General features: G+C 45.0%; 1 protein-coding gene across 1 annotated transcript in view; it reads right to left on the reverse strand.

The window, feature by feature from the left end:
* Positions 1-27,949, reverse strand: part of ODAD2 (outer dynein arm docking complex subunit 2) — a 169,671-nt gene that overhangs the window by 127,575 nt on the left and 14,147 nt on the right. The window contains exons 7-9 of the mRNA XM_065399867.1: positions 12,173-12,390; positions 4,156-4,278; positions 3,789-3,933 (exon numbers count right to left, since the gene is read on the reverse strand). Of these exons, the coding sequence (XP_065255939.1) occupies positions 3,789-3,933; positions 4,156-4,278; positions 12,173-12,390 (486 nt within the window). The remainder of the gene's footprint in view (positions 1-3,788; positions 3,934-4,155; positions 4,279-12,172; positions 12,391-27,949) is intronic.

The following is a 27,949-nucleotide window of genomic DNA, read 5'->3' on the forward strand; positions in this document are numbered from 1 at the left end:
TCCGAGACATCCAGAACGAACTGCAATGAAGTCTTAGCTACAAAGCAGCCTTCAGTGATAAAATGCCCCAAATTCCTCCCTCAATGCTTTGGATAGCTGGTCTGCAAACTTAAACATAGCCATCCAGTTCACAAAGTCATATTTGGATAGCAGTGCCTGCTGGTTAGCAATGCAACTCTGCAAGGATGACAAGGTGTAAATCTTCCTACCCATCAGGTCCATCCATTTAGAGTTCTTATTCTTGGGAGTGGACTTAAATCTGCCCTGCTGGGCTCTATTGTTCACTGTGCTTACAACCAGGGAATTTGGAGTCAGATGGGAGTAAAAACCTTCAAATCCCTGCACCAAAATGAAGTAGTGTTTCTCCATGTGCTTTGCAGTAGGCAGTACCAAAGCTAGTGTGCTTCAGAGAAACTTAGAAGGCTCAAGGAGTGCATCGTTAATAGGCAAGGCAACTCTCCCAGAGGCAGATGGCTTCAGATTATTCAACAACTTATGGGAATTCTCCTGCAGGAACTCCACTTGAATACCCAGGGAAGCACCCAGGCACCACAAAAGTTCCTGGTACACCTTGAAATCCTTCAGTACCCAAGAAGAGGAAGAGACAGGCATTGTGGAACCGTCCGGGGATGAAGATGATGTGGTTAACTGTGCCAGAGCCAGATCCTGCTCCGGGACTGACAGACCTGGATGGGACGATTCTGGAGGCTCCAAGAGGGGAAGGTTCACTGGTGCATGAGCCTGTGGCAGATGGATGGTGTCCGCCACAGACTTACCCAGTGATCTCACCTTAGAGAAAGATGAGGAGTTGGAGCTTCATGACCACAGATTTCACGGAGATCACTGGTATGGATATGGCATTGGTGACCAGTAGGCGCTGAGGCCCTCATCCCAACCATGAGATAAGCACCAGTCCTTGTACCTAAAGCACTCTATGAATGTGGGTCAAGCAATGGGGAGGGGGGAGAGAGAAAAGATCCCAACCTAGCCATCAAAGAATCCCAGGATTTAGGGGATAAAGGTGGAGCCAGCCCTGAGGTTGTGAGCGGCCAGTCTGACTCATCCGTAGCCCAGAATGAAGAGGGAACTGGTGCTGATGGTGGGAACTGTACCACCGGCACCTAGTACACCTCCATCATTTCCATTGCTGGAAGCAGCGTCAACCTGGAAGTCGTCAGTGGTGCAGAAGTGGAGAGTGGTGAGTGCTGCCACAGTAACATTGGCAGCACCGACAGCAGGGGTGCCAAAGAACTTTCCGGTGCCGAGGAGGTCCCTTGTGCCAAGTCCAGCACCAGCCCCACTTCCAATGACTGTGGAAGGGAAATATGGGGGTGTGGTGCTAACAGACCCACAGGTTCAGCAGCCCACACAGCCACTGTGGCTATAAATACCACAACCCTGGCAAAGTCCTGGATCAAGGGAGAAGTAGGGACAGAAAAGCAGAGTAGGTCCATTGCCATCTGATACACCACTGGTAGGGAAACCACCGGCGCCGGCATCGCCCTTGTCGTTACCTGACTCAACAGATGACCTGGGGCCAGAACCAAAGCCAATGGTATGGGGTCTCTGACCTCCTTGCGCAGTACTGGGGAGTGGAAGACAGGACTTGCTCCATCCTGCGCACCAGCATTCACACCATACCAGCCTGTGTGCCTTCTAGAGGAGGCATACAAATCCCCACGAGACCTGGAGCAACAGTCTCATGTGACCTTTTCCTCAGTACACTTGATGGGGAGCAACTTCTGTCTTCAGAGAGGCACCAGCTCCAGAGTGCAAAACAGCGACATTCTCAGAACCCCAGGGCAACTCCCAATCCAACATAGGCTTCAGTGCCAAAGCAGGTTGCATGGCTTGTTTGAGCAGGTACTGCTTTATATGAAGATCCCTCACCACCTCAGTCCATTTTGTGAACGATATGCAAATTGAATATTGCTCCTTGATGTGGGCTTCACCTAAGCACAGCAACCCCTGTGTGTGAGGATCGCCATTGGGGATCGCTCCCCCATACGATGGACAATGTTTAAACCAGGCAAATACTTAATCTAAAGCTAACTCACACTATACTAAGGGTACTAATTAACTATATACAACTAGAAAAAGTCATTAAGAAAAAGAGATTGCGAGGTTAGGAACCACAAAGGGCTCCAACTCCAGCCACAGGAAATAAGAAGGCACTGAGAGGGGTTGAGGCAGTGCTGCCTCATATAGCTGGGTAGGGGCTGTGAGCATGAGGTATGAGCGCTGCTTCCTATGGGTACTGGTGGGCAAAATTCTCTGGCTCTGGTGCACTGCGTGCGCACACACACATATCTAAAGGGAATACATGGCTGCATCTACTCGAAGAAGAATAGGAGTATTATGCAGCAGCTGTATTATGTATCTCAGGGCCCTGTGAGGAGGGACGAGTTGTGAGTTACACTGCAAGGAGAGAAGATAGCAGTCTTGTCAGTATGGAGGTGAGTTCACGGGTGGGGATAAGGGTGGGGTTTATAAATCTGACATCAGGAATCATAACACTCAAAAACCAGTAGGAGAACACTTTAACCTGTCTCGTCATTCAATGACAGACCTGCGGGTGGCAATTTTGCAACAGAAAAGCTTCAAAAACAGACTCCAGCGAGAAACTGCTGAGCTGGAATTGATATGCAAACTAGATACAATCAATTTAGGCTTGAATAGGGACTGGGAATGGCTGAGCCATTACAAACATTGAATCTATCTCCCCTTGTAAGTATTCTCACACTTCTTATCAAACTGTCTGTACTGGGCTATCTTGATTATCACTTCAAAAGTTTTTTTCTCTTACTTAATTGGCCTCTCAGAGTTGGTAAGACAACTCCCACCTTTTCATGTTCTCTGTATGTGTATATATATCTCCTCAATATATGTTCCATTCTATGCATCCGAAGAAGTGGGCTGTAGCCCACAAAAGCTTATGCTCAAATAAATTTGTTAGTCTCTAAGGTGCCACAAGTACTCCTGTTCTTTTTGCGGATACAGACTAACACGGCTGCTACTCTGAAACCAATTATAGTAATGAATTCAAAAGCCAAGGACCCAGCCCCAGTTACCCCAAAGTTCAAATGCAAAACTGATAGCAGCATCCATCAGGGCAGATACATAGAGAGAGGTGGTCTGTTGAGGTAGACACAGACCAGACATTAACATCAACATCCTGAACTACACTTAAAAGCAAATAGAAATAAGTGCATTCTGCCAAGGATAAATGTAATATGCTCAACACTAGTAGCACCACTGAGCAAGCAAGATGCCACATTCTACACAAGATTAAACTTCCAGATGGTCTTTTAAGATAGCTCCAAATAGCATGCAATATAAAGGTCCAATCTAGAGGTGGGGAAGGCATAGAGAACCATGGCAATGTCTGTATTCACCTGTGGAATTTTTTATGCATCTATTACTATAGCATCTATAGTAGATTCTACATACACAAATTAAAAGGTGTCAGTGAGAGATGGATTAGAAACTAGCTAAGAGACAGAGAGGAGTCAGTTAAAACTGCACCTCAAAATTCAAAACAAACAACAATAATTCATAACGAAGAAATCATTTAAGTTTTAAATAACCTCAAATAAATAATTAAATAGATGGACTGATTCAGGGGACTTATACTCCAAAAAGAGCAAATAAAAAAGTCTAAGAAAGGGGAGGGCGATAGGAATGTCCAGAGTTTCAGAATCTCAATATATGCGCTATTTAGCTAAATTTCAACACCTGAGTCTTCAGCATTTTTATAATAAAAGAACTGTTAAAATTTCTTTTCATACCTTTATGTATTTTACTAGTTTCTGAATTTGCCAGTATTCGGATGGCAAATCAGTGTTTCCTTCCTGGTGACGTTCAGGCTGTTCTTCATCTTCCTCACTCTCAGAAGAACTTTCACTAATTTCATCAGATTTTTCTGACACTTTACTAGTAACAAAAAGACAAAATCACTTACTTTTAAGTAGTTATTGACTAATGTAAACAGACACAGCTATAACAAACTGGACAAGATTTTTCTCATTTTAAACTTCATTAGAAAAAAAAATTCATAATTCGATTTACCAGGTATTGAACAAGATTACAATTACTGTATGTGCTAAAAGAGAATACAAGAATGGAATTAAAGGGAGAAAAATGAATATGCTATACCGTTTTGAAACTGATTGTCTTTTAATAGGTCCAGGGGGAAGGATATTGGCTTTTTTCTTGCTTTCTGGAACAATAGGTCTGTTTTCTTTTTCTTCTTTGATAACTTTGTTTGCAGCTTTGTCACTGAAAATATTTGTTTTTGTTAAACATCTTATTTTTCAGTTCTATAAATATTGTATCTGTTCTTCAATATCTGCACAACAATATCAGTATACAAATGTGTGTAAATTAATCTGTGTAATGATCTTCATTAAGAAGTTACACTGTTTAAATTGACCAACTCTGCTGCACAGTATGATACTTGGAGGATTTTTTTCCCCACAGTACATTTTCAGTTGGATTAAATAGAAAGAGAGCATTATAAAAATTAACAGAGGGTCCTGTGGCACCTTTAAGACTAACAGATGTATTGGAGCATAAGCTTTCGTGAGTGAATGCCCACTTCGTCAGACGCATGTAATGGAAATTTCCAGAGGCAGGTATAAATATGCAGACAAGAATCAGTATGGAGATAACGAGGTTAGTTCAATCAGGGAGGGTGAGGTCCTCTGCTAGCAGTTGAGGTGTGAACACCAAGGGAGGAGAAACTGCTTCTGTAGTTGGCTAGCCATTCACAGTCTTTGTTTAATCCTGATCTGATGGTGTCAAATTTGCAAATGAACTGAAGCTCAGCAGTTTCTCTTTGGAGTCTGGTCCTGAAGTTTTTATGCTGTAAGATGGCTACCTTTACATCTGCTATTGTGTGGCCGGGGAGGTTGAAGTGTTCTCCTACAGGTTTTTGTATATTGCCATTCCTGATATCTGACTTGTGTCCATTTATCCTCTTACATGGTGACTGTCCAGTTTGGCCAATGTACATAGCAGAGGGGCATTGCTGGCACATGATGGCATATATAACATTGGTGGACGTGCAGGTGAATGAACCGGTGATGTTGTAGCTGATCTGGTTAGGTCCTGTGATGGTGTTGCTGGTGTAGATATGTGGGCAGAATTGGCATCGAGGTTTGTTGCATGGATTGGTTCCTGAGTTAGAGTTGTTATGGTGCGGTGCGTGGTTGCTGGTGAGAATATGCTTAAAGTTGGCGGGTTGTCTAAAATCCTACCTGCCACATGGGGCCACAACAGTGGTACCCCTAACTCACCCAGCAATATCGTCAATTTATCCAGCTACACACTCAACCCAGCAGAAGAGTCTGTCCTATCTCGGAGACTCTCTTTTTGCCCCAGCACCCCCACGAACATGATACAGTTCTGCGGTGATCTGGAAGCCTACTTTCGCCGCCTCCGACTCAAAGAATACATTCAAGATAACACTGAACAGTGCACTGATACACAGATACCCTCCCACCAACAACACAGGAAGAAGAACTCCACATGGACTCCTCCTGAGGGTCGAAATGACAGTCTGGACCTATAAATAGAATGCTTCCGCCTACGTGCACAGGCAGAAATTGTGGAAATACAACATCGCTTGCCTCATAACCTCAGTCATGCAGAACGCAATGCCATCCACAGCCTCAGAAACAACCCTGACATTATAATCAAAGAGGCTGATAAAGGAGGTGCTGTTGTCATCATGAACAGGTCTGACTACCAGAAGGAGGCTGCCAGACAACTCTCCAATACCAAATTCTACAGGCCACTTTCCTCAGATCCCACTGAGGAATATACTAAGAAACTGCACCATCTACTCCGGACACTCCCTACACTAACACAGGAACAAATCAACATATGCTTAGAGCCCCGATCAGGGTTATTCTATCTACTACCCAAGATCCACAAACCTGGAAATCCTGGACGCCCCATCATCTCTGGAATTGGCACTCTCACTGAAGGACTATCCGGATATGTGGACTCTCTGCTCAGACCCTATGCCACCAGCACTCTCAGCTATCTCCGTGACACCACTGATTTCCTGAGAAAACTACAATGCATTGGTGACCTCCCAGAAAACACCATCCTAGCCACCATGGATATAGAGGCTCTCTACACAAACATCCCACACACAGATGGAATACAAGTTGTCAGGAACAGTATCCCTGATGATGACACAGCACAACTTATTGCTGAGCTCTGTGACTTTATCCTCACGCACAATTATTTCAAATTTGGTGACAATATATACCTCCAGACCAGTGGCACCGCTATGGGCACCCGCATGGCCCCACAATATGCCAACATCTTTATGGCTGACCTGGAACAACGCTTCCTCAGCTCTCGTCCACTCATGCCCCTTCTCTACCTACGCTATATTGATGACATCTTCATCATCTGGACCTATGGGAAAGAGACCCTGGAAGAATTCCACCACGATTTCAACAGCTTCCACCCCACCATCAACCTCACTCTGAACCAATCTACACAGGAGGACCACTTCCTAGACACCACAGTACAAATAAGCGATGGCCACGTTAACACCACCCTATACCGAAAACCCACTGACCGCTATGCCTACCTTCATGCCTCCAGCTTCCACCCCAGACACACCACACAATCCATTGTCTACAGCCAAGCGCTGAGGTACAACCGCATCTGCTCCAACCCCTCAGACAGAGACCAACACCTACAAGATCTTCACCAAGCATTCTCAAAACTACGATACCCACACAAGGAAATAAGGAAACAAATCAACAGAGCCAGACGTGTACCCAGAAGCCTCCTGTTACAAGACAAGCCCAAGAAAGAAACCAGCAGAACTCCACTGGCCATCACCTACAGTCCTCAGCTTAAACCTCTCCAACGCATCATCAGTGATCTACAACCCATCCTGGACAATGATCCCTCGCTTTCACAGACCTTGGGAGGCAGGCCAGTCGTTGCCCACAGACAACCCGCCAATCTTAAGCATATTCTCACGCACCGCACCATAACAACTCTAACTCAGGAACCAATCCATGCAACAAACCTCGATGCCAACTCTGCCCACATATCTATACCAGCAACACCATCACAGGACCTAACCAGATCAGCTACAACATCACCGGTTCATTCACCTGCACGTCCACCAATGTTATATATGCCATCATGTTCCAGCAATGCCCCTCTGCTATGTACATTGGCCAAACTGGACAGTCACTACGTAAGAGGATAAAATGGACACAAGTCAGATATCAGGAATGGCAATATACAAAAACCTGTAGGAGAACACTTCAACCTCCCCGGCCACACAATAGCAGATGTAAAGGTAGCCATCTTACAGCAAAAAAACTTCAGGACCAGACTCCAAAGAGAAACTGCTGAGCTTCAGTTCATTTGCAAATTTGACACCATCAGATCAGGATTAAACAAAGACTGTGAATGGCTAGCCAACTACAGAAGCAGTTTCTCCTCCCTTGGTGTTCACACCTCAACTGCTAGCAGAGGACCTCACCCTCCCTGATTAAACTAACCTCGTTATCTCCATACTGATTCTTGCCTGCATATTTATACCTGCCTCTGGAAATTTCCATTACATGCGTCTGACGAAGTGGGCATTCACCCACGAAAGCTTATGCTCCAATACATCTGTTAGTCTTAAAGGTGCCACAGGACCCTCTGTTGCTTTTTACAGATCCAGACTAACATGGCTGCCCCTCTGATATTATAAAAATTAGCAGCAGAAGTTGTTGGATTTGAAATGTAAAGATTTTATTTAGGTGCCTAAATTTCTATTCAGACAAGTTTTGAGGATTCGTAGAATACCAAGAGTTGTCTAAACAAGATACAGTACAACTTCACTGATTATTATTTGTTTGTTTTCAGTAGAGCCGAGTATATATTTGCTGATTCCTCACACAAGGCTCAGTCCTTGCCCCCCAAAAGTTTTCTTCATAAAAAACAGAAAAAAAGGCAATCAGTAGGGAAGGCGATATGGGTCAACTTTTTCAAATCTGGTTCCCTAAAGTTAGGCTTCTAAATCCAAATTTAGGCATCTAAATATAATGGCCTGATTTTCAAGGTACAGTGAACCTACAGTTCTCATTGATTCAGACAGAATTTGTGGGTGCACAGCACTTCCAAAAAACCAGGCAACTTATATTTAAGTATGCAAATCTAGATTTAGGTGCCTAAATTCAGGTATCCAGAGTTGAAAATTATGGCTACAACGTAAGTAAAACAGTCAATGTTTTAATTGGCCAAATAAAATTCTAAAAAGACTTTTTTTTCATTTTGTGAGATATATAAATCACCTATGCAAATCAGCAGGTAGGCATTGCAACAGAAGTTGTCCTTTAGCAAGACCTGAATGAGAAGAGGGTAGGAGCCTTCTCAGTTTGCTAATCTGTAGTTCAATAATCTCATCAAGACAAAACCCAAACAAAACAGAACATTCTTTTTCTCAACAAAGTTAATGAGATCTCACTGACATCTTTTTTATAGATTCATAGGTTCCAAGGCCAGAAGGGATCATTCTGATACTCTAGTCTGACCTGCTGTATAACACAGGCCACAGAACTCCCCCAAAATAATTCCATTTGAACTAGAACATTTTTTTTTAATTCAATTTTCATTTAAAAATTGCCAGATGTGGAAAATTCACCACAACCCTTGGTAAATTGTTCCAAAGGTTAATTACTCTCATTGTTAAAAATGTACACCTTATTTCCAGTCTGAATTTGTCTAGCTTCAACTTCCAGCCATTGGATCACATTGTACCTTTCTCCGCTACACTAAAGAACTCATTATCAAATATTTGTTCCCCATATAGGCACTTACAGGCTGTAATCAAGTCACCTATTAACCTTCTCTTTGTTAAACTAAATAGATTGAGCTCTTTGAGTCCATCACTATAAGGCACGTTTTCTAATCTTATAATTATTCCCATGGCTCTTCTCTGAACCCTCTCCAATTTATCAACATACTTCTTGAATTGTGGGCACCAAAACTGGACACGGTGTTCCAACAGTAGTCACACTAGTGACAAATATAGAGGTAAAATAATCTCGCTACTCCTACTTGACATACCCCTCTTTATGCACCCCAGGATCACATTAGCCCTCTTGGCACAGAGTCGCACTGGGAGCTCATGTTTAGTTGATTATCAACCATGACTCCCAAATCTTTTTTAGTCACTGCTTCCCAGGATAGACTCCCCCATCCTATCAATATGGACTCATTCATAGATGTATACATTTACATTTAGCCATATTAAAGGCATATTATTTGCTTGCACCCAATTTCCCAAGCCATCCAGATCAGTCTATATCAGTGACCTATTCTCTTCATTATTTACCACTCCCCCAATTTTTGTGTGATCTGCAAATTTTATCAATCATGGTTTTATGTTTTCTTCCAGGTCTCTGAAAAAAATATTAAATAGCATAGGACCCCAGTAGCAGATCCCTGTGGAACCCCACTAGAAACACACATGCTCAGTGATGATTCCCCATTTACAGTTATAATCTGAGCCCTATCAGTTAGTCATCTTTTGATTCAATGTGTACCCTATTAATTGTATATTGTTCTAGGTTTTTAATCAAAATATCATGTAGTACCAAGTCAAATGCCTTACAGAAGTTTAAGTATATTACAGCAACACTATTAGTACTGGAATGGGTTACCTAGGGAGGTGGTGGAATCTCCTTCCTTAGAGGTTTTTAAGGTCAGGCTTGACAAAGCCCTGGCTGGGATGATTTAGTTTGGAATTGGTCCTGCTTTGAGCAGGGGGTTGGACTAGATGACCTCCTGAGGTCCCTTCCAACCCTGATATTCTATGATTCTATGATTCTATCTTTATCAACCAAACTTGAGTTAGTTCTGTTTTCCCATAAACCCATGTAGATTGGTATTAACTGTATTATCCTCCTTTAATTCTTTATTAATTGAATCCTATATCAGCTGGTCCATTTTCTTGCCCAGGATCCTTATCAGATTGACAGGCCCATAAATATTTTAAAATATTGGCACAACATCAGCTTTCTTACAGTCTTCGTAACTTTCCCAGCATTCCAAAACTTATTGAAAAGCAACATTAACGGTGCAGTGAGCTCCTCACCTAGCTCTTTTAAAACTCCTTAATAGCAGAGGGCTGTAGCGAAGTCTCATATTATTAAGACTTCAGTAGTTATACAAAATATAATACAGTAAATGTATATATACTAATATAGGCCTCTATCCTGCAAAGATACCTGAAAGATTGCTAGAGTCTGCCAATGTGGATCTCTTTACAGGATCAGAATAAATAATTAAATAATTAAAACTAAACAGCTGTTAAAACTGTTAAAACTGATTGTTTATGTTGATCTTGTCCCATCCTAACTAGTAAAAACCTTGACTATCAGCATTACAGCTCAACCAATCAGGATGCAGAAAGCGAGATCTGTCAGTTGCTGTACTTATGTCCCCCTCCAGCCACTTTCTTTCATTGGTTTGCTTCCTGCATGCTGGAACCATAGAACACTAATTACCTCTTCTTCCTGTTCCACTAGCCCTTTTCCTTTCTTCTTTCCTTGTAGAAGAAGAAAAAGACTGAAGGAAGAATGAAAGAGACAGAAGAGGGGGAACAAAGAATAAAGAGTTCATAAAGAGAGAAGAGAAGCAACTAGGAACACCATTCCTCTTCTACTTTTCATAGTCCCAGCATCCTGAGTTCCAGAAACAGCTCAACTCCACTTCCAGGGGTTCTGTCACTGGCTAGCCAGCTAATAATGCCTTCTCCTTTCAGAGGAGCTGTACTCTTGCTGACTTTCACAACCACTTGGTACCTGTTTTGACATCCACTTGTTACCCGCTGTATTGATTGACTTTATAGAGACCTTCAGAGAAGCTCCTCCTCCCCATGTTGTTCAGCTGTTTCAGATAGTCCCAGAACAGCCGTTTTCCCAGGCTACAAGGACTGTGGACCAGGTAAGCCCCAAATCTGGGGGCTCCCATCCAGACATGTCCACATCAATTATGGGAAGTTTGGATTTCATTTCTGACTCTGTCTCCCTCACCTGCAATGGGTTTTATTTTTTCAATATGATTCTCTCTTTCCTCATTACAACACGGTTGTTGGCAGGTCTGAGCATACCTATGATCTCCGAAGGGCCTGATCTGGCCCTCTCATCTAGGATCCTCTTGTCCTGGTGTTCCAGGACTTCAGGAGGACTCCCAGACCCTGCTGGTGCAGCCCCTTTGGCTAATCATAAATTCACACTCTCTACAGAAGAGACACTCATGATTTGTACCTAGGAGAGCAGTTAGACCCTCTCCCATTAAAATGACCTATACCTGGGCTCTGACTAAAATGACCTATACCTGGGCTGTGCAGGAGGGTATGTCCTGTACCACTGAAGCCTCATCCTATCAGTCATGCCCATGCCCATCGGTTGCATCCAAGATTTGTCAAATGTGCTTCCTCCTACAGCATGTCAACTCTGGGGTTTGAAGGGATGAGGCATCTATTTCCTCTTTCTGCAAGATGACCACCTAGTCCTAGGCCTCTCCTCAGACAGTCATCCTCCACTATCACTTGGACTTGATGTCTGTGGCAGATCCTGATTTCAGAAAAGAAAATCCATCTCTACTGTAAGTAAACTCTCTTCTGGGTTTTCTACTGCTTGCTATGTCCACTGGTAGCCAAGATTATTGCCATATAGATTAGGAGAAGTGTGTTATATGACAAGGGAAGATTACTTACTGACAGTCTGGTTTATTACATTCCTCTTCTCTCCTCAGAAAGTGTTGCTTGGAATAGGTTGTCTATTCCTTCATGCCTTAGAAACTTTTAATTGAGGAAAATGGTTGAATTGAGGCTTAGTACTGCAGATGACTGCAAGATCTTGCTGCCTCCTTCCTGACAGGTGGAGCGCCATCATGATGACATTCCAGGCTGTTGTCAGGTAGGATGGCAGAGGAGGACCATAAGAAACTGGATTACAAGTGAGCAATCTTCCCTTAATATGTTTTATAGGAGCAGGCCCCTGAATTTTATTTTGTATTTGTTTAATTTATTTTCAATTAAAAACAAAATCACAGACATACACTGTGTTTCCAAATCATTAGTCTGAATTAGCAACGTTTACTGTAAAACTCAGTTTCTCAAATAACTACATACTCCTGGGAACCAGCAAGCCCAACGTTCTTCCACTTCAGAGATGGTTCTAATTTCTTGTCAATGGGTTTGCTTTTTACAAGAGGACTCTTCGTCTTCTCAAACACATTCTTTTCTGAATTATCGTAAAACTTTTGGGATTGGCCTAAATCCTCAGCATCAACTATTTCCATATGGTGATAATGCTTTTCATACGTTGGTTCTTCAAAAAAAGTATAATCCTATAAAAAAATGGAGAAATGGTCTGTCAATCATATTGCCACATGAATAATACACATTAAAATAAGTTATAAGAAGAAATCCCAGGATACATTACTTTAACAATTATATATGGCATATGCAGAATTTTGAATGCATTCCATTGTGTACATTTAAATTGCCTTTCAAAGAAAGCAGTATCCATATTAATTTGAAAATTCTTAGGGTGAAAACATTTGCCACCATATACAAACTGAAATGTATTTAAAAACAAAGTCATTAGCTAAATTTGGAAATTCTTGAACTTACACTAAAGGTACATTTTGTCCCATTGCTAATCTGCGACACCAGCAGTGCTACAGAATCCAATTTCAAACCAGTTTTAATGGTCCAATCCTGCAAACTCTCTCACTCTGCTTTCAATGGACTACTTGTATAAGGGCTATTTTCATGAGTAAAGTGTTTGCAGGATCAGGTCCTTAGTTTTTAATCTTTAATTAGCAATAAAATAATCCACTCTGTGAATGAGTGCTGATTAACACATTCCCTACTTGGACAGTGAGGCTTGAAGCACTGGCTCATATCTCCAGTAAACCCATGTTTGTTGCCATTGTAAAATATGCCACCCCCCAAAAAAACTAATGTTAAAAATAAGTTAATTAATATGCTGATTAGTTTCAAGTTTGTATGTTAATTTTTTAAAAGTAAAATTAATGTAAATATTTTCTCTTTATATTTTTTTCTGTTTTGTCTTTGAAGGGTGTTGTTGGTACAATCTGATGTAGGGAGCTGAATGGTCCTTACAAAACCAACAACTGGCTCTGTCTAGTACCAGGGTTTTCAAAGCATCGACAACAGAACACCTACTGCCTCTTGTCAACTATTATTTCCTACTGGACTATTCAGCTTTGACAGGAAAGATAATTTATGATCATTCATTATTATTATTCCAGCTGTCACTAGCATATATCCAAGCAGTGACATTCTTTTATGTACCTGGTCCAAGGCAGTTTTAAAGAGACCGTCAAAGTGTGGCCTGCCTCCTATTAGTCTGTGATGGGAATTAACTGTCCCATGCATGCTGACCCAAATGTTTAACACTTAGCTAACTCATGTTAACTAACACATTTTAAAAGTGTAATCTAGACAAGGTAGATTGCCTTTAACACATGCTAAAATGGTCAAGTTAAAGCCTGGGGGGAAATCCTAGTTAGGCCACAACTTAACCATTTTAGCACATGTTAAAGGCAATATGCTTCTTACAGCTACCCTGTGCTAACATCTCTAACAGTTACTAACATCACACCTTTAAATGTTAGTCTAGACAAGGCCAATAAGACAATACAAAAGCTGATTAGCTTTGCAATATATGTGAGATAATGAACTCTTTGAAGCTATTCCTCACCTTCGAAAATGCATAAAAAAAACGGTTACCTACCTCTCGTAACTGTTGTTCTTTGAGATGTGTTGCTCATGTCCATTCCAATAGGTGTGTGTGTGTGCGTGCTCCGTGCACCATCGTTGGAAGGTTTTTCCCCTAGCGGTACCCATCGGGTCGGCTGTGGAGCCCCCTGAAGTGGCGCCTTCATGGCGGTGTATATAGGTCCCTGCCGACCTGTCGCCTGCTCAGTTCCTTCTTGCCGGAATACTTCGACAGAGGGGAGGTGGGTGGGATTTGGAATTGACATGAGCAACACATCTTGAAGAACAACAGTTATGAGAGGTAGGTAACCATTTTTCTTCTCGAGTGATTGCTCATGTGCATTCCAATAAGTGACTCCCAAGCAGTTTCCCTGGAGGAGGGGTCAGAGTTCACCTGGTTGCTGAATGCAGGACTGCCCTGCCAAAGGCTGTATTGTCTCTTGCCTATTGGGTGATTGCGTAGTGCAGCATGAAGGTGTGGCTGCAAGACCACGTTGCTGCCTTGTATATGTCCTGGATAGCAACCTGCGCAAGGAATGCTGCGAACAAAGTCTGCGCTCTTGTGGAGTGCTCCATCAGCGGAGGGGCTGGAATCTTAGCTAGGTCATAGCATGTTCTGATGCAGGACATGATCCATGATGAAATGCGCTGGGATGAAATGGGAAGCCCCTTCATTCTCTCTGCAATTACAATAAAGAGCTGTGGTGACTTATGAAACGGCTTTGTGCGCTCGATGTAGAAGGCTAGGGCATGCCTGACATCCCGGGAATGGAGCATTCACTCTCTGTTACTGGCATGTGGCTTAGGGAAGAACACAGGTAAAAATATGTCCTGGTTCACATGAAACTGGGACACTACCTTTGGTAGATACACAGGGTGAGGGCATAGCTGCACCTTGTCTTTATAAAAGACCATACAGGGGGGCTCGGAAGTCAGCGTTCTGAGCTCGGAGACCCTTCTGGCTGAGGTTATAGCCACCAGAAAGGCCACCTTCCAGGAAAGGTAGGACAGAGGGCAGGTTGCCATGGGCTCGAAAGGGAGCCTCATGAGCGTGGACAGGACCAGGTTGAGGTCCCACTGTGAAACAAGCTGCCGCACCTGGGGATAAAGCCTGTCCGAGCCCTTGAGAAAGCGGCCCATCATGACATTCCCGAAGACTGACCTACCCGCTGTTCCCGGTTGGAAGGCTGAAATGGCAGCCAGGTGTACCCTGAGAGATGATATTGACAATCCCTACTGCTTGAGGTACAGTAGGTATTCCAAAACAAGGGGAATTGACGCTTGATGCAGAGGGCTGCCCATGAGGGCAGGGGATTGGACTCTATGACCTCTCGAGGTCCCTTCCAGTCCTAGAATCTATGAATCTATGAATCTGCAGAGACCAGATGGAAAACCGCTTCCACTTTGCCAGGTATGTGGCACGAGTGGAGGGCTTCTGACTTCCCAGCAGAACTTCTCTAACTGAGTCCGAACACTGAAGCTCTAGCGAGTTCAATCATGGAGTTTCCACGCCATGAGGGGGAGAGATGCCAGGTTGGGGTGTTGTAGACAGCCGTGGTCTTGTGTGATGAGGGCCGGGCATACAGGAAGGGGTACTGGTCTGTCCACTGAAAGGTTCAACAGTGTGGTGAACCAGTACTGGCGGGGCCATGCTGGCACTATGAGGATCAAGGAAGCCCTGTCCTGGTGAGCCTCGAGGAGGACTTTGGGTATGAGAGGGAAGGGTGGGAAAGTGTACAGCAGATGATTCATCCATGAAAGATGAAAGGTGTCTGCGATGGAGCCTGGGCTGTAGGTCAGAAAGGAGCAGAACTGCTGGCACTTCCTGTTGCTCTGCATCACAACCAGGTCTATGTGGGGAAAGCCCCAACTCTGGAAAATCGAGAGCGCAATGTCCGCCCTGATGGACCATTTGTGACCATGAAACGAGCAGCTGAGGCGATCAGTTAGCTCATTTTGTCCTCCCGGAAGGTATGACGCCTCTAGGTGTATCGAGTGGGTGATGCAAAAGTCCCACAGCCTGAGGGCTTTCTGCAACAGGGGAGAGGAGCGAGCACCACCCTGTTTGTTTATACAGAACATCGCTGTGGTGTTGTCTGTCAGCACCGACACACATGTGCCCTGAAGGTGTGCCTGGAACACTTGGCATGCCAGACGAACTGCCCTCAGCTCCCTTACATTGATGTGCAGCAATAGTTCTGCATGGAGCCATAGGCCTTGGGTTCTGATATTGCCCAGGTGCGCTCCCCAACTGAGTGCCGAGGCATCCGTGACCAGTAATAGCGTAGGTTGGGGTTTGGCAAAGGGTACTCCCACATAGACCACTTGCGGCTGTAGCCACCAGCGGAGAGACTCGAGAATGTGAGGGGGGAGGGTAACTATTCTGTCCAGTGGGTCCTTGCTGGGCCTGTGCACCTGCGCCAACAATGCCTGGAGGGGACGAAGGCGCAATCTGGTGTGCTGGACCATGTCTATGCAAGCCGCCATATGCCCCAGCAGTTTCATGCAATTTCTGGCCATCGTTGTGGGGACCGGCAAAGGTTCTCGATTATGTCTCTGAGTGCTTGGAAGCGCAGCTCAGGCAGGAAAGCCCTGGCTTGCATGGAGTCCAAAAGAGCTCCCATGAATTTTGTTCTCTGCATCGGGGCTCGTGTGGATTTGGGCATGTTCAATATGAGGCCCAGCCTGAGGAAGGTGGCCCAAGCCAGAGACACATGCTCCGCCGCCTGTGCTTGTGATTTGGCCTTGATTTCCAGGTATGGGAAAACCTGCACCTGACTTTGGTTGGAGGAAGGCTGCCATGACCGCCATACACGTCGTGAATACCCGGGGGAGCACCCTGAACTGGTAGTGCTGGCCACTGACCACAAAGCGAAGAAATCGTCTGTGGGCCAGGATAATGGAGATATGAAAGTATGCATCTTTCAAGTCGAGGGCGGCGTACCAGTCCCCCAGATCCAGGGAAGGAATGATGAAGGCCAGGGAGAGCATGTGAAATTTCACTTTCTTTATGAATGTATTGAGGTCTTGCAGATCCAGGATAGGGCGGAGTCCACCCTTGGCCTTGGGGATGAGGAAATAGCGGGAGTAAAACCCCTTGCCCTGAACTCATGAGGAACCTCCTCTATTGCCCCTAGAGCAAGGAGAGATTGCACCTCCTGCAGAAGGAGTTGTTTGTGAGAAGGGTTCCTGAAGAGGGACGGGGAAAGGGGGTGGGAGGGAACAGAAATGGATAGAATATCCCACGTCTACCGTGCTCAGAACCCAGCCATCTGATGTGATCTGGGACCAAGCACGGTAGAAGTGGGACAGTCGATTCACAAAGAGGGGGTAAGGATCCGAGCTCAGTACTGGTGCTCCGTCCTTGGGCACATCTTCAAAAGTTTGGCTTTGGGCCAGTGGGCTGTTTCGAAGAGCCCTGGCCTTGGTCTGAGGAGGACTGTGATGGACACCTCCTATTATTCCTGCCCCATCTCTTGGACGAGTCTCACGTTGGGTGCCCGGAATAGAAGCGGACAGGGGCTGAGGGTGAATGGTTTTCTTTGGGGTGCAGAAGTGTGGATCCCCAAAGACTTTAGAGTTGCCCAGCAGTCCTTAAGACTGTGCAAGCGAGATTCCGTGTTTTGGGCAAACAAGCCCAAACAGTCAAAGGGCAGGTCCTGGATAATGTTCTGGACCTCCAGTGGTATACCCGACACCTACGGCCACGTGCTGCATCTCATTGTAATGGAGGTGGCCATAGTCCGAGCCGTCAAGTCTGCCGCATCTAATGCGGTCTGGAGGGAAGGTTCTTGAGACCACCCTGCCCTCCTCTAGAAGCGCATTAAACTCCTTGTGCGAGTCAGCTGGGAGCAACTCCTGAAACTTTGCTAATGCACTCCAGGAATTGAAAGCATAGTGGCTGAGTACCGCTTGCTGGTTGGCAACTTGAAGCAGAAACCCCCGGTTGAGTAGACCTTCTGGCCAAAAAGGTCCAGCTTTTTAGCGTCCCATGACTTTGGAGCAGGACCAGGCTGCCCCTTATGATTTGCTGTGCCAACCACTAGAGTCCCCAGTTGGGGGAGGTGAAAAGGTGTTCATACCCTTTTTCCGGCACAAAATACCATCTCTCCACCCCTTTAGCGGTGGGTGGTATCAAGGCTGGGGTCTGCTAGAGCACCCTACTAGTGTTCTGGATAGTTCTTATCGGGGCAAAGCCACCTTAGATTGACCCTCCGGAGCAAGGATGTCCACTATTGGGTCCAACCCCTCTGTGACCTCCTCCACCTGGAGGTTTAGGTTTAGGGCCACCCTCCTAAGAAGGTCCTGGTGTCCCATGGTGTCCATCGCTGGTAGGGTGGTGGGGGTGCCTGCCACTGCCTTGTCTGGTGAGGAGGAGGAGGAGGCCCATGGGACCGGGTATTCCTGACCTTCCGGCTCCTTAGAGGCTGGGTCGGGTGCATCGGTCCCCCCCGTGACTGGAGGTGGCTCCAGTACCACTGGCGGCACTGGCTCGGATGCTGCACCCAAGTGTGAAGGCCCAGAATCCTTGTCCCGTGTGGGGTCCTCCGGAGCCCTGGGGGTGTGGCATGACACCGATGTCACTGAGGGGGAAGCATGGCGTGCGGATGCCACCAATGCGGCCCTGGAGCCCTGACCCTGAGTCTTGATGATAGGCCCAGGGAGTCCAAAAGGGCTATTGTACTGTGCCCTGCTACTGGGGTGGCCAGGATACTGCCGGTGCCGACGAGTCCATGACCCTCTGGTGCCAGCACCGGTGCTGGGATCGCGAGCAGTACTGGCTGCGTCGGAAGACAGAAGACTCAGCCTCTGACTCGGAAGAGTACTCTGAGCCTGACCATGGGGGGGGGAGCCCAACGGTGCTGGGGAGTGGTACCGAGGTGATGGGGAGCTGCATCATAACATCGTGGGCTTGCCCCAATGGTGAACAGGAGGCGGTGCCACCATCGGTGCTGTGAAGAGTGCCGGAGATGGTGTCATATGCGGCTCTGTCACAGATGCCGCAGATGGTGCTGTCATCGGTGCCGCTGATGGTGCCTGAACTTGGGCCAATGTCTGGGGGTGAACGGGGGGGGGGGCAAAGTAAGCTTAACTAACTAACTACTGTAACTACAACTCAATTAAACTATTTACAAATAAGAAAAAAGGGAACCACTAGGTAGCCACTTGCGAATGCAAGAGACTGAGTTTCTCCAACGACTGTCACCGGCAGTAAGGAGGAACTGAGCAGGTGGCAGGTCTGCAGGGACCTATATACACCGCCATGAAGGCACCACTCTGGGGGCCTCCACATCCGACTCAACGGGTACCGCTAGGGGAAAAATCCTCCGACGATCGTGCACGCGGTGCACATACACACACCTATTGGAATGCTCATGTGCAATCACTTGAAGAACTATCATTTCCTCTAAAGAACCATTTATTTTATCTCAGAGAAACAATCATAACAACTGAGCTGCAACTTAATTACATTTAGACAGAGTGAGAAATGCAGCGGCTATCAAGAGACACCAACATCTTCGGAGCTTTTTTGTTAGTTGTTGCCACCTAGCAGTTTGCTATGGGGAAGGGAATACCCATTCATTCCAGATCGGCAGACATAATAGTACATTTAATATTTTATACACAAAATTTATAATGAATTCAAAATCTGTATATTTTCAAAAATATACATCTATGGGGATTTTTTGCCATACTAACAGGAACACTTATTGTATTTTTAAATTCTATATTAACTCTACTTTCAAGAGTTCTAAAGCAGAGGCAGTTAGCTTACTTACAACTAAAACCAAGAACACTACACCTCGACAATACCAACCTTTATTACATTCTGTGTTCTAAATATTGAATCTACTAACCTAGATCTCCCATGGGGTAATAAAATATTTTGCTGCTGCCATTAAGTTGATATACTTTATATTCTTCAATATAACAATAATTCTATACCAGTAGGGAATACAGAGTTAGAAGTGATTTATCTGACAAAATTGAAGACATCGATATTTACATTTGTTAAGTAGCTACATTATCATAGCAAAAATTGATTAAATTAAGAAAAACAAGTGTGTTATCTAACAAACAGTAACTTCAAATTGTGCCATTTTCAATGGGGGACAATTTATAAAAATCTAGCATTTTCTATCTTTGGTGATCAAGTGAAGTTAATCCTTTTTAAAACCCTGTTACTGCAGTAATCATGACTACAAATGTTCATACATCACAATACTTATGAACTGTAAATTCACATTTATATACAATTATGAAGAATTATTTTTGTCTAAGCAAAGATGTAGAATGAATTTTAAAACAATGTATTATTAAAACTGTATTATTTTTAGACAGAACAAAATATTAAAGGTTAATACCAAAACTGTCAAAACTAGCCACTGGTTTTATGTGCCCAACTTGAAATACCTTAGGTCTGACTTTCAAAAATGTGCTATTCCAGTTAAAGTAAACCTGAGCTCAGCACCTCTGAAAATCAGGCCCAAGGTGTTTCAAAGCTGGACACACAAAAATGAAGTACTCAAAAGCAGTGTCTACTCTTGAAAATTTGGCTCCTAATTATTTGCTCATTTCACCAAATTAAATGGAGTCCCATAAACATGAGAATGAACTCTAAGAATTTTCTTCCAGCTAATTACATTTTTATGATAAATAATTTAGCTCTTCCATGTAGGGGAAATATATATTGTATTGTTGCCTTGTGAGCCAATATTCAGGGTCTTGCAGGTTGTTTCTGTTCGGAGGAGAAAATGATAGTTGTTGGGGTTTTTTGTGAAAGCCTATTCATTTTCAAAGAATGTACACAAAGTCCTGTTTCCCTGAACACAGTAGGAATCAAACAGGAGACAGTTTCCTTGCTCAATATTCCAAGCCTTTTTTCCAGTCAGCACTCAATCTGTCTCTCTTTGCTTTTTCTCAGTCACACTGTAAGTGCGCTTCTCTAGCTGTCCTTGGCTTTCTGCTCCTTCTCTGCCCAGCAAAAAACTACTGAGCCCCCTCTGTCTTTGCATTCAGCCTCAAATAAATCTCTCCACCCACACAGCTCATCCAGTGGCGCTGGAACGCTTTGTAGTGGGGGTGCTGAAAGCCAGCTATGGAAACTGTAAAGCAGTGGTCCCCAAACACGTGCCCCCCTTACCCCTGTCTGTGCCCCCCGCCCCTCAGAGCCTTGGCTTTGGGAAGGGGAGACACAGACAGGGGCAAGGGGGCCGAGGCTGAGGCCACAGCTGGTGGCAGGCGTGGGGCCGGCAGCTGGGATCCCGGGCGTGGGGCCGGCAAACGGGACCCCGGGCGTGGGGCCAGTAGCCGGGACCCTGGGTGTGGGGCCGGGCGCCGGGACTCCAGGCGCAGGTTGGGGATGTTGCAGCACCCCCACACACCCTTAGGGTACGTCTATACTTACCTCCGGGTCCGGCGGTAAGCAATCGATCTTCTGGGATCGATTTATCGCGTCTAGTCTAGACGCGATAAATCGATCCCGGATCGATCCTGGAAGTGCTCGCCGTCGACGCCGGTACTCCTGCTCCGTGAGAGGAGTACGCGGAGTCGACGGGGGAGCCTGCCTGCCGCGTGTGGACCCGCGGTAAGTTCGAACTAAGATAGTTCGACTTCAGCTACGTGAATAACGTAGCTGAAGTTGCGTATCTTAGTTCGAAGTGGGGGGTTAGTGTGGACCAGCCCTTAGTTCCCATGCTTATGAGCTCAGATCCTGATCAGCCTTGCATGTGGCCTGCATTTTGGCTCCTATTGTTTCAGTTACCTTACTCCAAAAGGAGCTTAACTGCTTCTGACATTTATCCCAAATGAAGGGCAGCTGTTATACCCACCAGCGTCAACAAGGTACCATGCAACTCTCTTGTATAACAGCATTAAAAGGTCAATGAAAGGAATCCCAGACCCTGCTTAACACTGCTTAATAATGGACTGTGCTCTCCAAGTCAATTACAAATTAGTGCTGATGAGTTCTAAAAGGAGTCCTGTTGAGCTTTGGAAAGAATGGCAGTTGTGGCCAGGGCCTTGAGGAAGGTACAGTATTCCTCATCTTGGCATGCAAACATCAAGACTCAGATCCTTGATCCATACCCTGAGTGTGCAGTATCAACAACAGAAGAGGGTGAGTTTTTAGGCCAAAAGAAGTTCTCTTCTTCCTGTTTCTCCTAGAGAATATTAGCAGGAAACTGTTTGGAGGCAATTCTCTCACGGTAAGTCACGAAGCAAACTTGTTCCAGACCTCACATACAGTAGATTCTGTTTCTGTATTGATAAATGCCATGTATTTCTTTCTAACCACTTAAAATCACAGTTACAAAAAAGAAGTTACTCACTTCAGCAAGAATTTTTTCCCTTCTAACAACTCTCCCCAAGCATATGCAAGATACTTTTTAAGTTTTTTAGTGCTTGTGAAAGGTGCCAGATTGACTGTACAGAAAATTGTAGCCATTAACCAAAGAACAGATATAGCAAAGGCAGTAGCAATGTAAGCTTCTCTATGTTATTTCATAAATTATTTCAACCATCAGATGGAGAAACTGTTATTAGGAGTGTGTAGATCAGTATCTATATCAGTTCAAATCCTAGATCTCTGCTGAGAAAAGCTAGGAAAGGATGATACTTATGGTGTAGGGCAGGGGTTGGCAACATTCGGCACGTGGCTCGCCAGGGTAAGTACCCTAGCGGGCCGGGCCAGTTTATTTACCTGCTGACGTGGCAGGTTCGGCCGATCGTGGCCCCCACTGGCCGCGGTTCGCCGTCCCGGGCCAATGGGGGCGGCGGGAAGCGGCGCGGGCCGAGGGATGTGCTGGCTGCGGCTTCCCGCCGCCCCCATTGGCCCGGGACGGCGAACCGCGGCCAGTGGGGGCCACGATCGGCCGAACCTTGTCAGCAGGTAAATAAACTGGCCCGGCCCGCTAGGGTGCTTACCCTGGTGAGCCGCGTGCCGAACGTTGCCGACCCCTGGTGTAGGGTTTTCTCATATGGAGCCATATCTCAATAAGCTAAACATAGTTGACAGTTATTTACTAAACACCATAAAATGTGCTTTATGCTATGCAAAATGTAAAGGAAGTATGTTCCCTGTCTCAAGATGCCAGGTTCTGGTTAGAATTTAAATGGCAAGATAAATCAAAGTGCTTTAGGAAGTTATATTGGTGATTCAGTAAGTGGCATTCTTCCCAAACAGTCAGTACTTAAGCCAGTGTTCCAGTGTGGTGTGAGGGGACCACTGTGCTGCTGGAGGAACCATCTTTCAAATGAAATGTAAAACTAAGGTCTTGAACCTTTGTGGAGATTAAGGCTATAAGTACACTGCAAACTACTTGAGAGAGAGTGTGTGTGTGAGAAAAACAGGCTGCGTCCACTCTATGGTGTGTAACTACATGTGTCAATAGAAGGACTCTGGCAGTGGGGAGGTAGCGGAGAGCAGCCAGATCCTTTCCACACTGCCTCCCCCTTGCCAGAACATTTCCCCACTGCTGGAGTCTTTCACTGCGGCAAGGAAAGGCTCTGGCAGATCCCTGTGGCAGGAAAAGGCTCTAGCTGCAGGCAGATGCCAGAGTTTTTCCCCACTGCCAGAGTTATTCTCCACTGCTGGAGCATTTCCCTGTGGCAGGAAAAGACTCCAGCAACAGGGAGGCAGTGAGACACTACACTGCTAAAAATAGCAGTATAGATGGGGAGGCACTACTTGGGCAAGTAGAGAGCTCTGTAGGGTACATACCCAAGTACATACTCACAGGTTTCAGGAGTGTCTTTACTCTATTCACCTAAGCAGTGCCTCACCATCTACACTGCTGCTTAGACCCATGCTAGGGGGCCGGGCAAGGTATGCTACTCTACATGCTGCCAAAAGAAATGTAGACGTACAATGTAGATGTACCCTAAAGATCCTATGGCACATTTTACAAGGAGAAGGCTGTTAGCCTTGGTATAGTGGATACTTTCAATTTAAATAATAACATTCTTCCTACCTAACTTCTTCTATAGATTCAGTCGGATATAATCTTCTTCTTTACTTCCTATTGTAATTTGTTGGGCAAAATGCTTTAGGATTCTTTTGGCTGAAAGGTGCTACATAAACCTAAGAGGATATTTTTAAAAGCCTAAATTCCAATAATGGTGGAGGCCTTCTGACAAGTTTCAACATGTAATTTATTTTACTGCCAAGTTATAAACCATTGAAAACCTGTAAAGAGAGGTCTGTAAATAGGAATGATGAAACAACTTTAACTGTATTGGCACTACTGGATGCTATTGTAATAGGTAAAATGTGACATTTCTTACTCTAGCTAATGTTGAAATCCGAACGGAAGCCAAAGACACACTTAAATCTTAGAGCTGCTGTAGCCTGGTGGCAAGGTATTTGGAGGAGAAGGTATTTGTAGCTATTTGTATTTGTATGTGTAGAGGCTGGTAGGGGCAGTGTGCTGGGAGAGAGGCTGAGCCCTGATTAGGGGGCGGAGCTTCTCTGACTAGGGGTCCTATCAAGGTAGCCAGCCAGTCAGGCAGCGGCACAGACAGCTGCAGCGGCACAGGAGCCAGCAAACAGAGCTGTAAACAGGGGAATTTGAGTGGGAGTGTGCAAGAAGAGTTTGGGGGGAAGACTAGGAGAACCAGGCAGAGGAACAGACAGGCTAGTGAAGGGGGTGTGTGGTGTTCTGGCAGTGTTTTGATGCTTGTTGGGGGTTTGTTTTGCTGGGGGTGGTGGTGGTTTGGTTTGGTTTGTGTTTCCCGGACTAACAGGATTTCGGTGGAAAGACTATGACAGATGCAGAGGCAGCAGTTGTAGTGACCCAAACAGTAGAAGACACAATGAAGATGACTGGACGTGGAAGCTGCGGCATGTACATGATCCTGGAGGGAGTACCTGAAAAGAGTTTCGTCTGCATGAAGTGCCGCCTGATAGAGCTGATAGAAGAAAAGATCTGAGGATTGGAGATGCAGGTGGAAACTCTGGTTGAGTTTAGAAGGGGGTTTGAGCAGATGATGGAGCAAAGACACGAGGAGGCTGAAGGGAAAAGCTCAGACTTGCAGATGGAAGCAGGACCAAAGAACTCTGAGGGGAGACTGCTGGGTGAGGAAAGTGGACAGTGGAAGCATGTGACTAAGAGAGGAAAAGACGGGCTAGTGAAGGAGAAATAGAGCTCAGGAACAGGTTTTCGGAGTTGGAAAATGAAGAAGGGGCACAGCAGGTGGTCACTGAAGGTGAGAGGGCAAGGAAGAAGAGACGAGCAGCTAGTCCTATAGGAAGAGGGGAAGAGTCAATGGAGATAACAACACTAAATATGAGCCCCAGGAGGATACGGGATGGGTCGCAGAGGATTGCAAGAGAGAATAGGAATTGAGAGGACTTGCAGCCAAAGGGAACGGGATAGACTGGAGAATCGCACTATCACCAGGAAAAGGCAGGTCTATGTGCTTGGGGCCTCCTTACTGAGAAGAATAGACAGGCCTGTAACCAGAGCTGATCCAGAGAACAGAAGGATGTGCTGTCTGCCGGGTGCTAAGATACAGGATGTGGACCTGAGGCTGAAGAGGATCCTAACAGGAGCGGGAAAAAATCCACTGATTCCCCTTCATGTGGGAACAAATGATACAGCTAGATTCTTGCTGGACCATATCAAGGGAGACTATGCAAGGCTGGGGAAGACACTTAAGGAAATTGAGGCTCAGGTGATCTTCAGTGGGATTCTGCCTGTTCCTAGAGAAAGGCAACAAAAGAGTGACAAGATTATGATGATCAACAGATGGCTCAGGCAGTGGTCCTATAAGGAGGGCTTTGGGATGTATGGCCACTGGGAGGCATTCATGGACAGAGGACTGTTCTCTCGGGATGGACTTCACCTGAGTAGGGAGGGAAATAGACTTCTAGGATGGAGGCTGGCACAACTGATTAAGAGAGCTTTAAATTAGGAATTTGGGGGAGATGGTTGGGAGATGTCCAGGTAAGCTCCACGCCAGATTTTAACATTGAGAGGGAAGAAAACGAAGTAAGAAAGGATACAGCCGTGGGTAGGAAAATGGACATGAGGAGGAAGGGTAGTGTAGATACCAGTCTAATAGGTGATACTGGCAGTAGAATGTCTGTGCCTAATCAGGTAAAGAATATGAGTGAAGCCAAACAGCAAAAATTAAGATGTCTGTACACCAATGCGAGGAGCCTAGGTAACAAAATGGAGGAACTAGAGTTACCGGTGCAGGAAGTGAAACCAGATATTATAGGGATAACAGAAACATGGTGGAATAGTAGTCATGACTGGAGTACAGGTATTGAAGGGTATGTGCTGTTTAGGAAAGTCAGAAATAAAGACAAAGGTGGCAGAGTAGCATTGTATATCAATGATGAGGTAGACTGTAAAGAAATAAGAAGAGATGGAATGGATAAGACAGAGTCTGTCTGGGCAAAAATCACATTGGGGAAGAAAGCTACTAGAGCCTCCACGGGATAGTGCTTGGGGTTTGCTATAGACCACTGGGATCTGATTTGGATATGGATAGAGATCTTTTTAATGAAGTAAATACTAATGGGAATTGTGTGATCATGGGAGACTTTAACTTCCCGGATCTAGACTGGTGGACAAGTGCTAGTAATAATAATAGGGCTCAGATTTTCCTGGATGCGATAGCTGATGGATTCCTTCACCAAGTAGTTGCTGAACCAACAAGAGGGGATGCCATTTTAGATTTAGTTTTAGTAAGTAGTGAGGACCTCATAGAAGAAATGGTTGTAGGGGACAACCTTGGTTTGAGCGATCATGAGTTAATTCAGTTCAAACTAAAATCTGTGACTAGGGTTTCTGATTTCAAAAGGGCTAACTTTAAAAAATTAAGGAAATTGGTTAGGGAAGTGGATTGGACTGAAGAACTTGTGGATCTAAAGGCGGAGGAGGCCTGGAATTACTTCAAGTCAAAGTTGCAGAAACTATCAGAAGCCTGCATCCCAAGAAAGGGGGGGAAATTCATAGGCAGGAGTTGTAGATGAAGCTGGATGAGCAAGCATCTCAGAGAGGTGATTAAGAAAAAGCAGAAAGCCTACAAGGAATGGAAGATGGGAGGGATCAGCAAGGAAAGCTACCTTATTGAGGTCAGAACATGTAGGGATAAAGTGAGAAAAGCCAAAACCATGTAGAGTTGGACCTTGCAAAGAGAATTAAAACCAAAAGTAAAATATATAGCCATATAAATAAGAAGAAAACAAAGAAAGAAGACGTGGGACCACTAAACACTGAGGATGGAGTGGAGGTTAAGGATAATCGAGGCATGGCCCAATATATAAACAAATACTTTGCCTCAGTCTTTAATGAGGCTAATGAGGAGCTTAGGTATAATGGTAGGATGACAAATGGGAATGAGGATATGGAGGTAAATATTACCACATCCGAGGTAGAAGCCAAACTCAAACAGCTTAATGGGACTAAATTGGGGGCCCCAGATAATCTTCATCCAAGAATATTAAAGGAACTAGCACATGAAATTGCAAGCCCATTAGCAAGAATTTTTAATGAATCTGTAAACTCTGGAGTTGTACTGTATGATGGAAGAATTGCTAACATAGTTCCTATTTTTAAGAAAGGAAAAAAAGGTGATCCGGGTAACTACAGGCCTGTTAGTTTGAGATCTGTAGTATAATAATATAATTAATAATTAATGGAGATATCCCATCTCCTAGAACTGGAAGCAACCTTGAAAGGTCATTGAGTCCAGCCCCCTGCCTTCACTAGCAGGACCAAGTACTGATTTTGCCCCAGATCCCCAAGTGGCCCCCTCAAGGATTGAACTCACAACCCTGGGTTTAGCAGGCCAATGCTCAAACCACTGAGCTATCCCTCCCCCCAAGGTCTGGAGTATGCAAGGTCTCGGAAAAATTTTTGAAGGAGAAAGTAGTTAAGGACATTGAGGTCAATGGTAATTGGGACAAAATACAACATCGTTTTACAAAAGGTAGATCATGCCAAACCAACCTGATCTCCTTCTTTGAGAAGGTAACAGATCTTTTAGACAAAGGAAACGCAGTGGATCTAATTTACCTCGATTTCAGTAAGGCATTTGATACGGTTCCACATGGAGAATTATTAGCTAAATTGGAAAAGATGGGGATCAATATGAAAATTGAAAGGTGAATAAAGAACTGGTTAAAGAGGAGACTACAACGGGTCATAC

This window comes from Emys orbicularis, chromosome 2 (genome assembly GCF_028017835.1).
Source record: "Emys orbicularis isolate rEmyOrb1 chromosome 2, rEmyOrb1.hap1, whole genome shotgun sequence".
Lineage (NCBI taxonomy): Eukaryota > Metazoa > Chordata > Testudines > Emydidae > Emys > Emys orbicularis.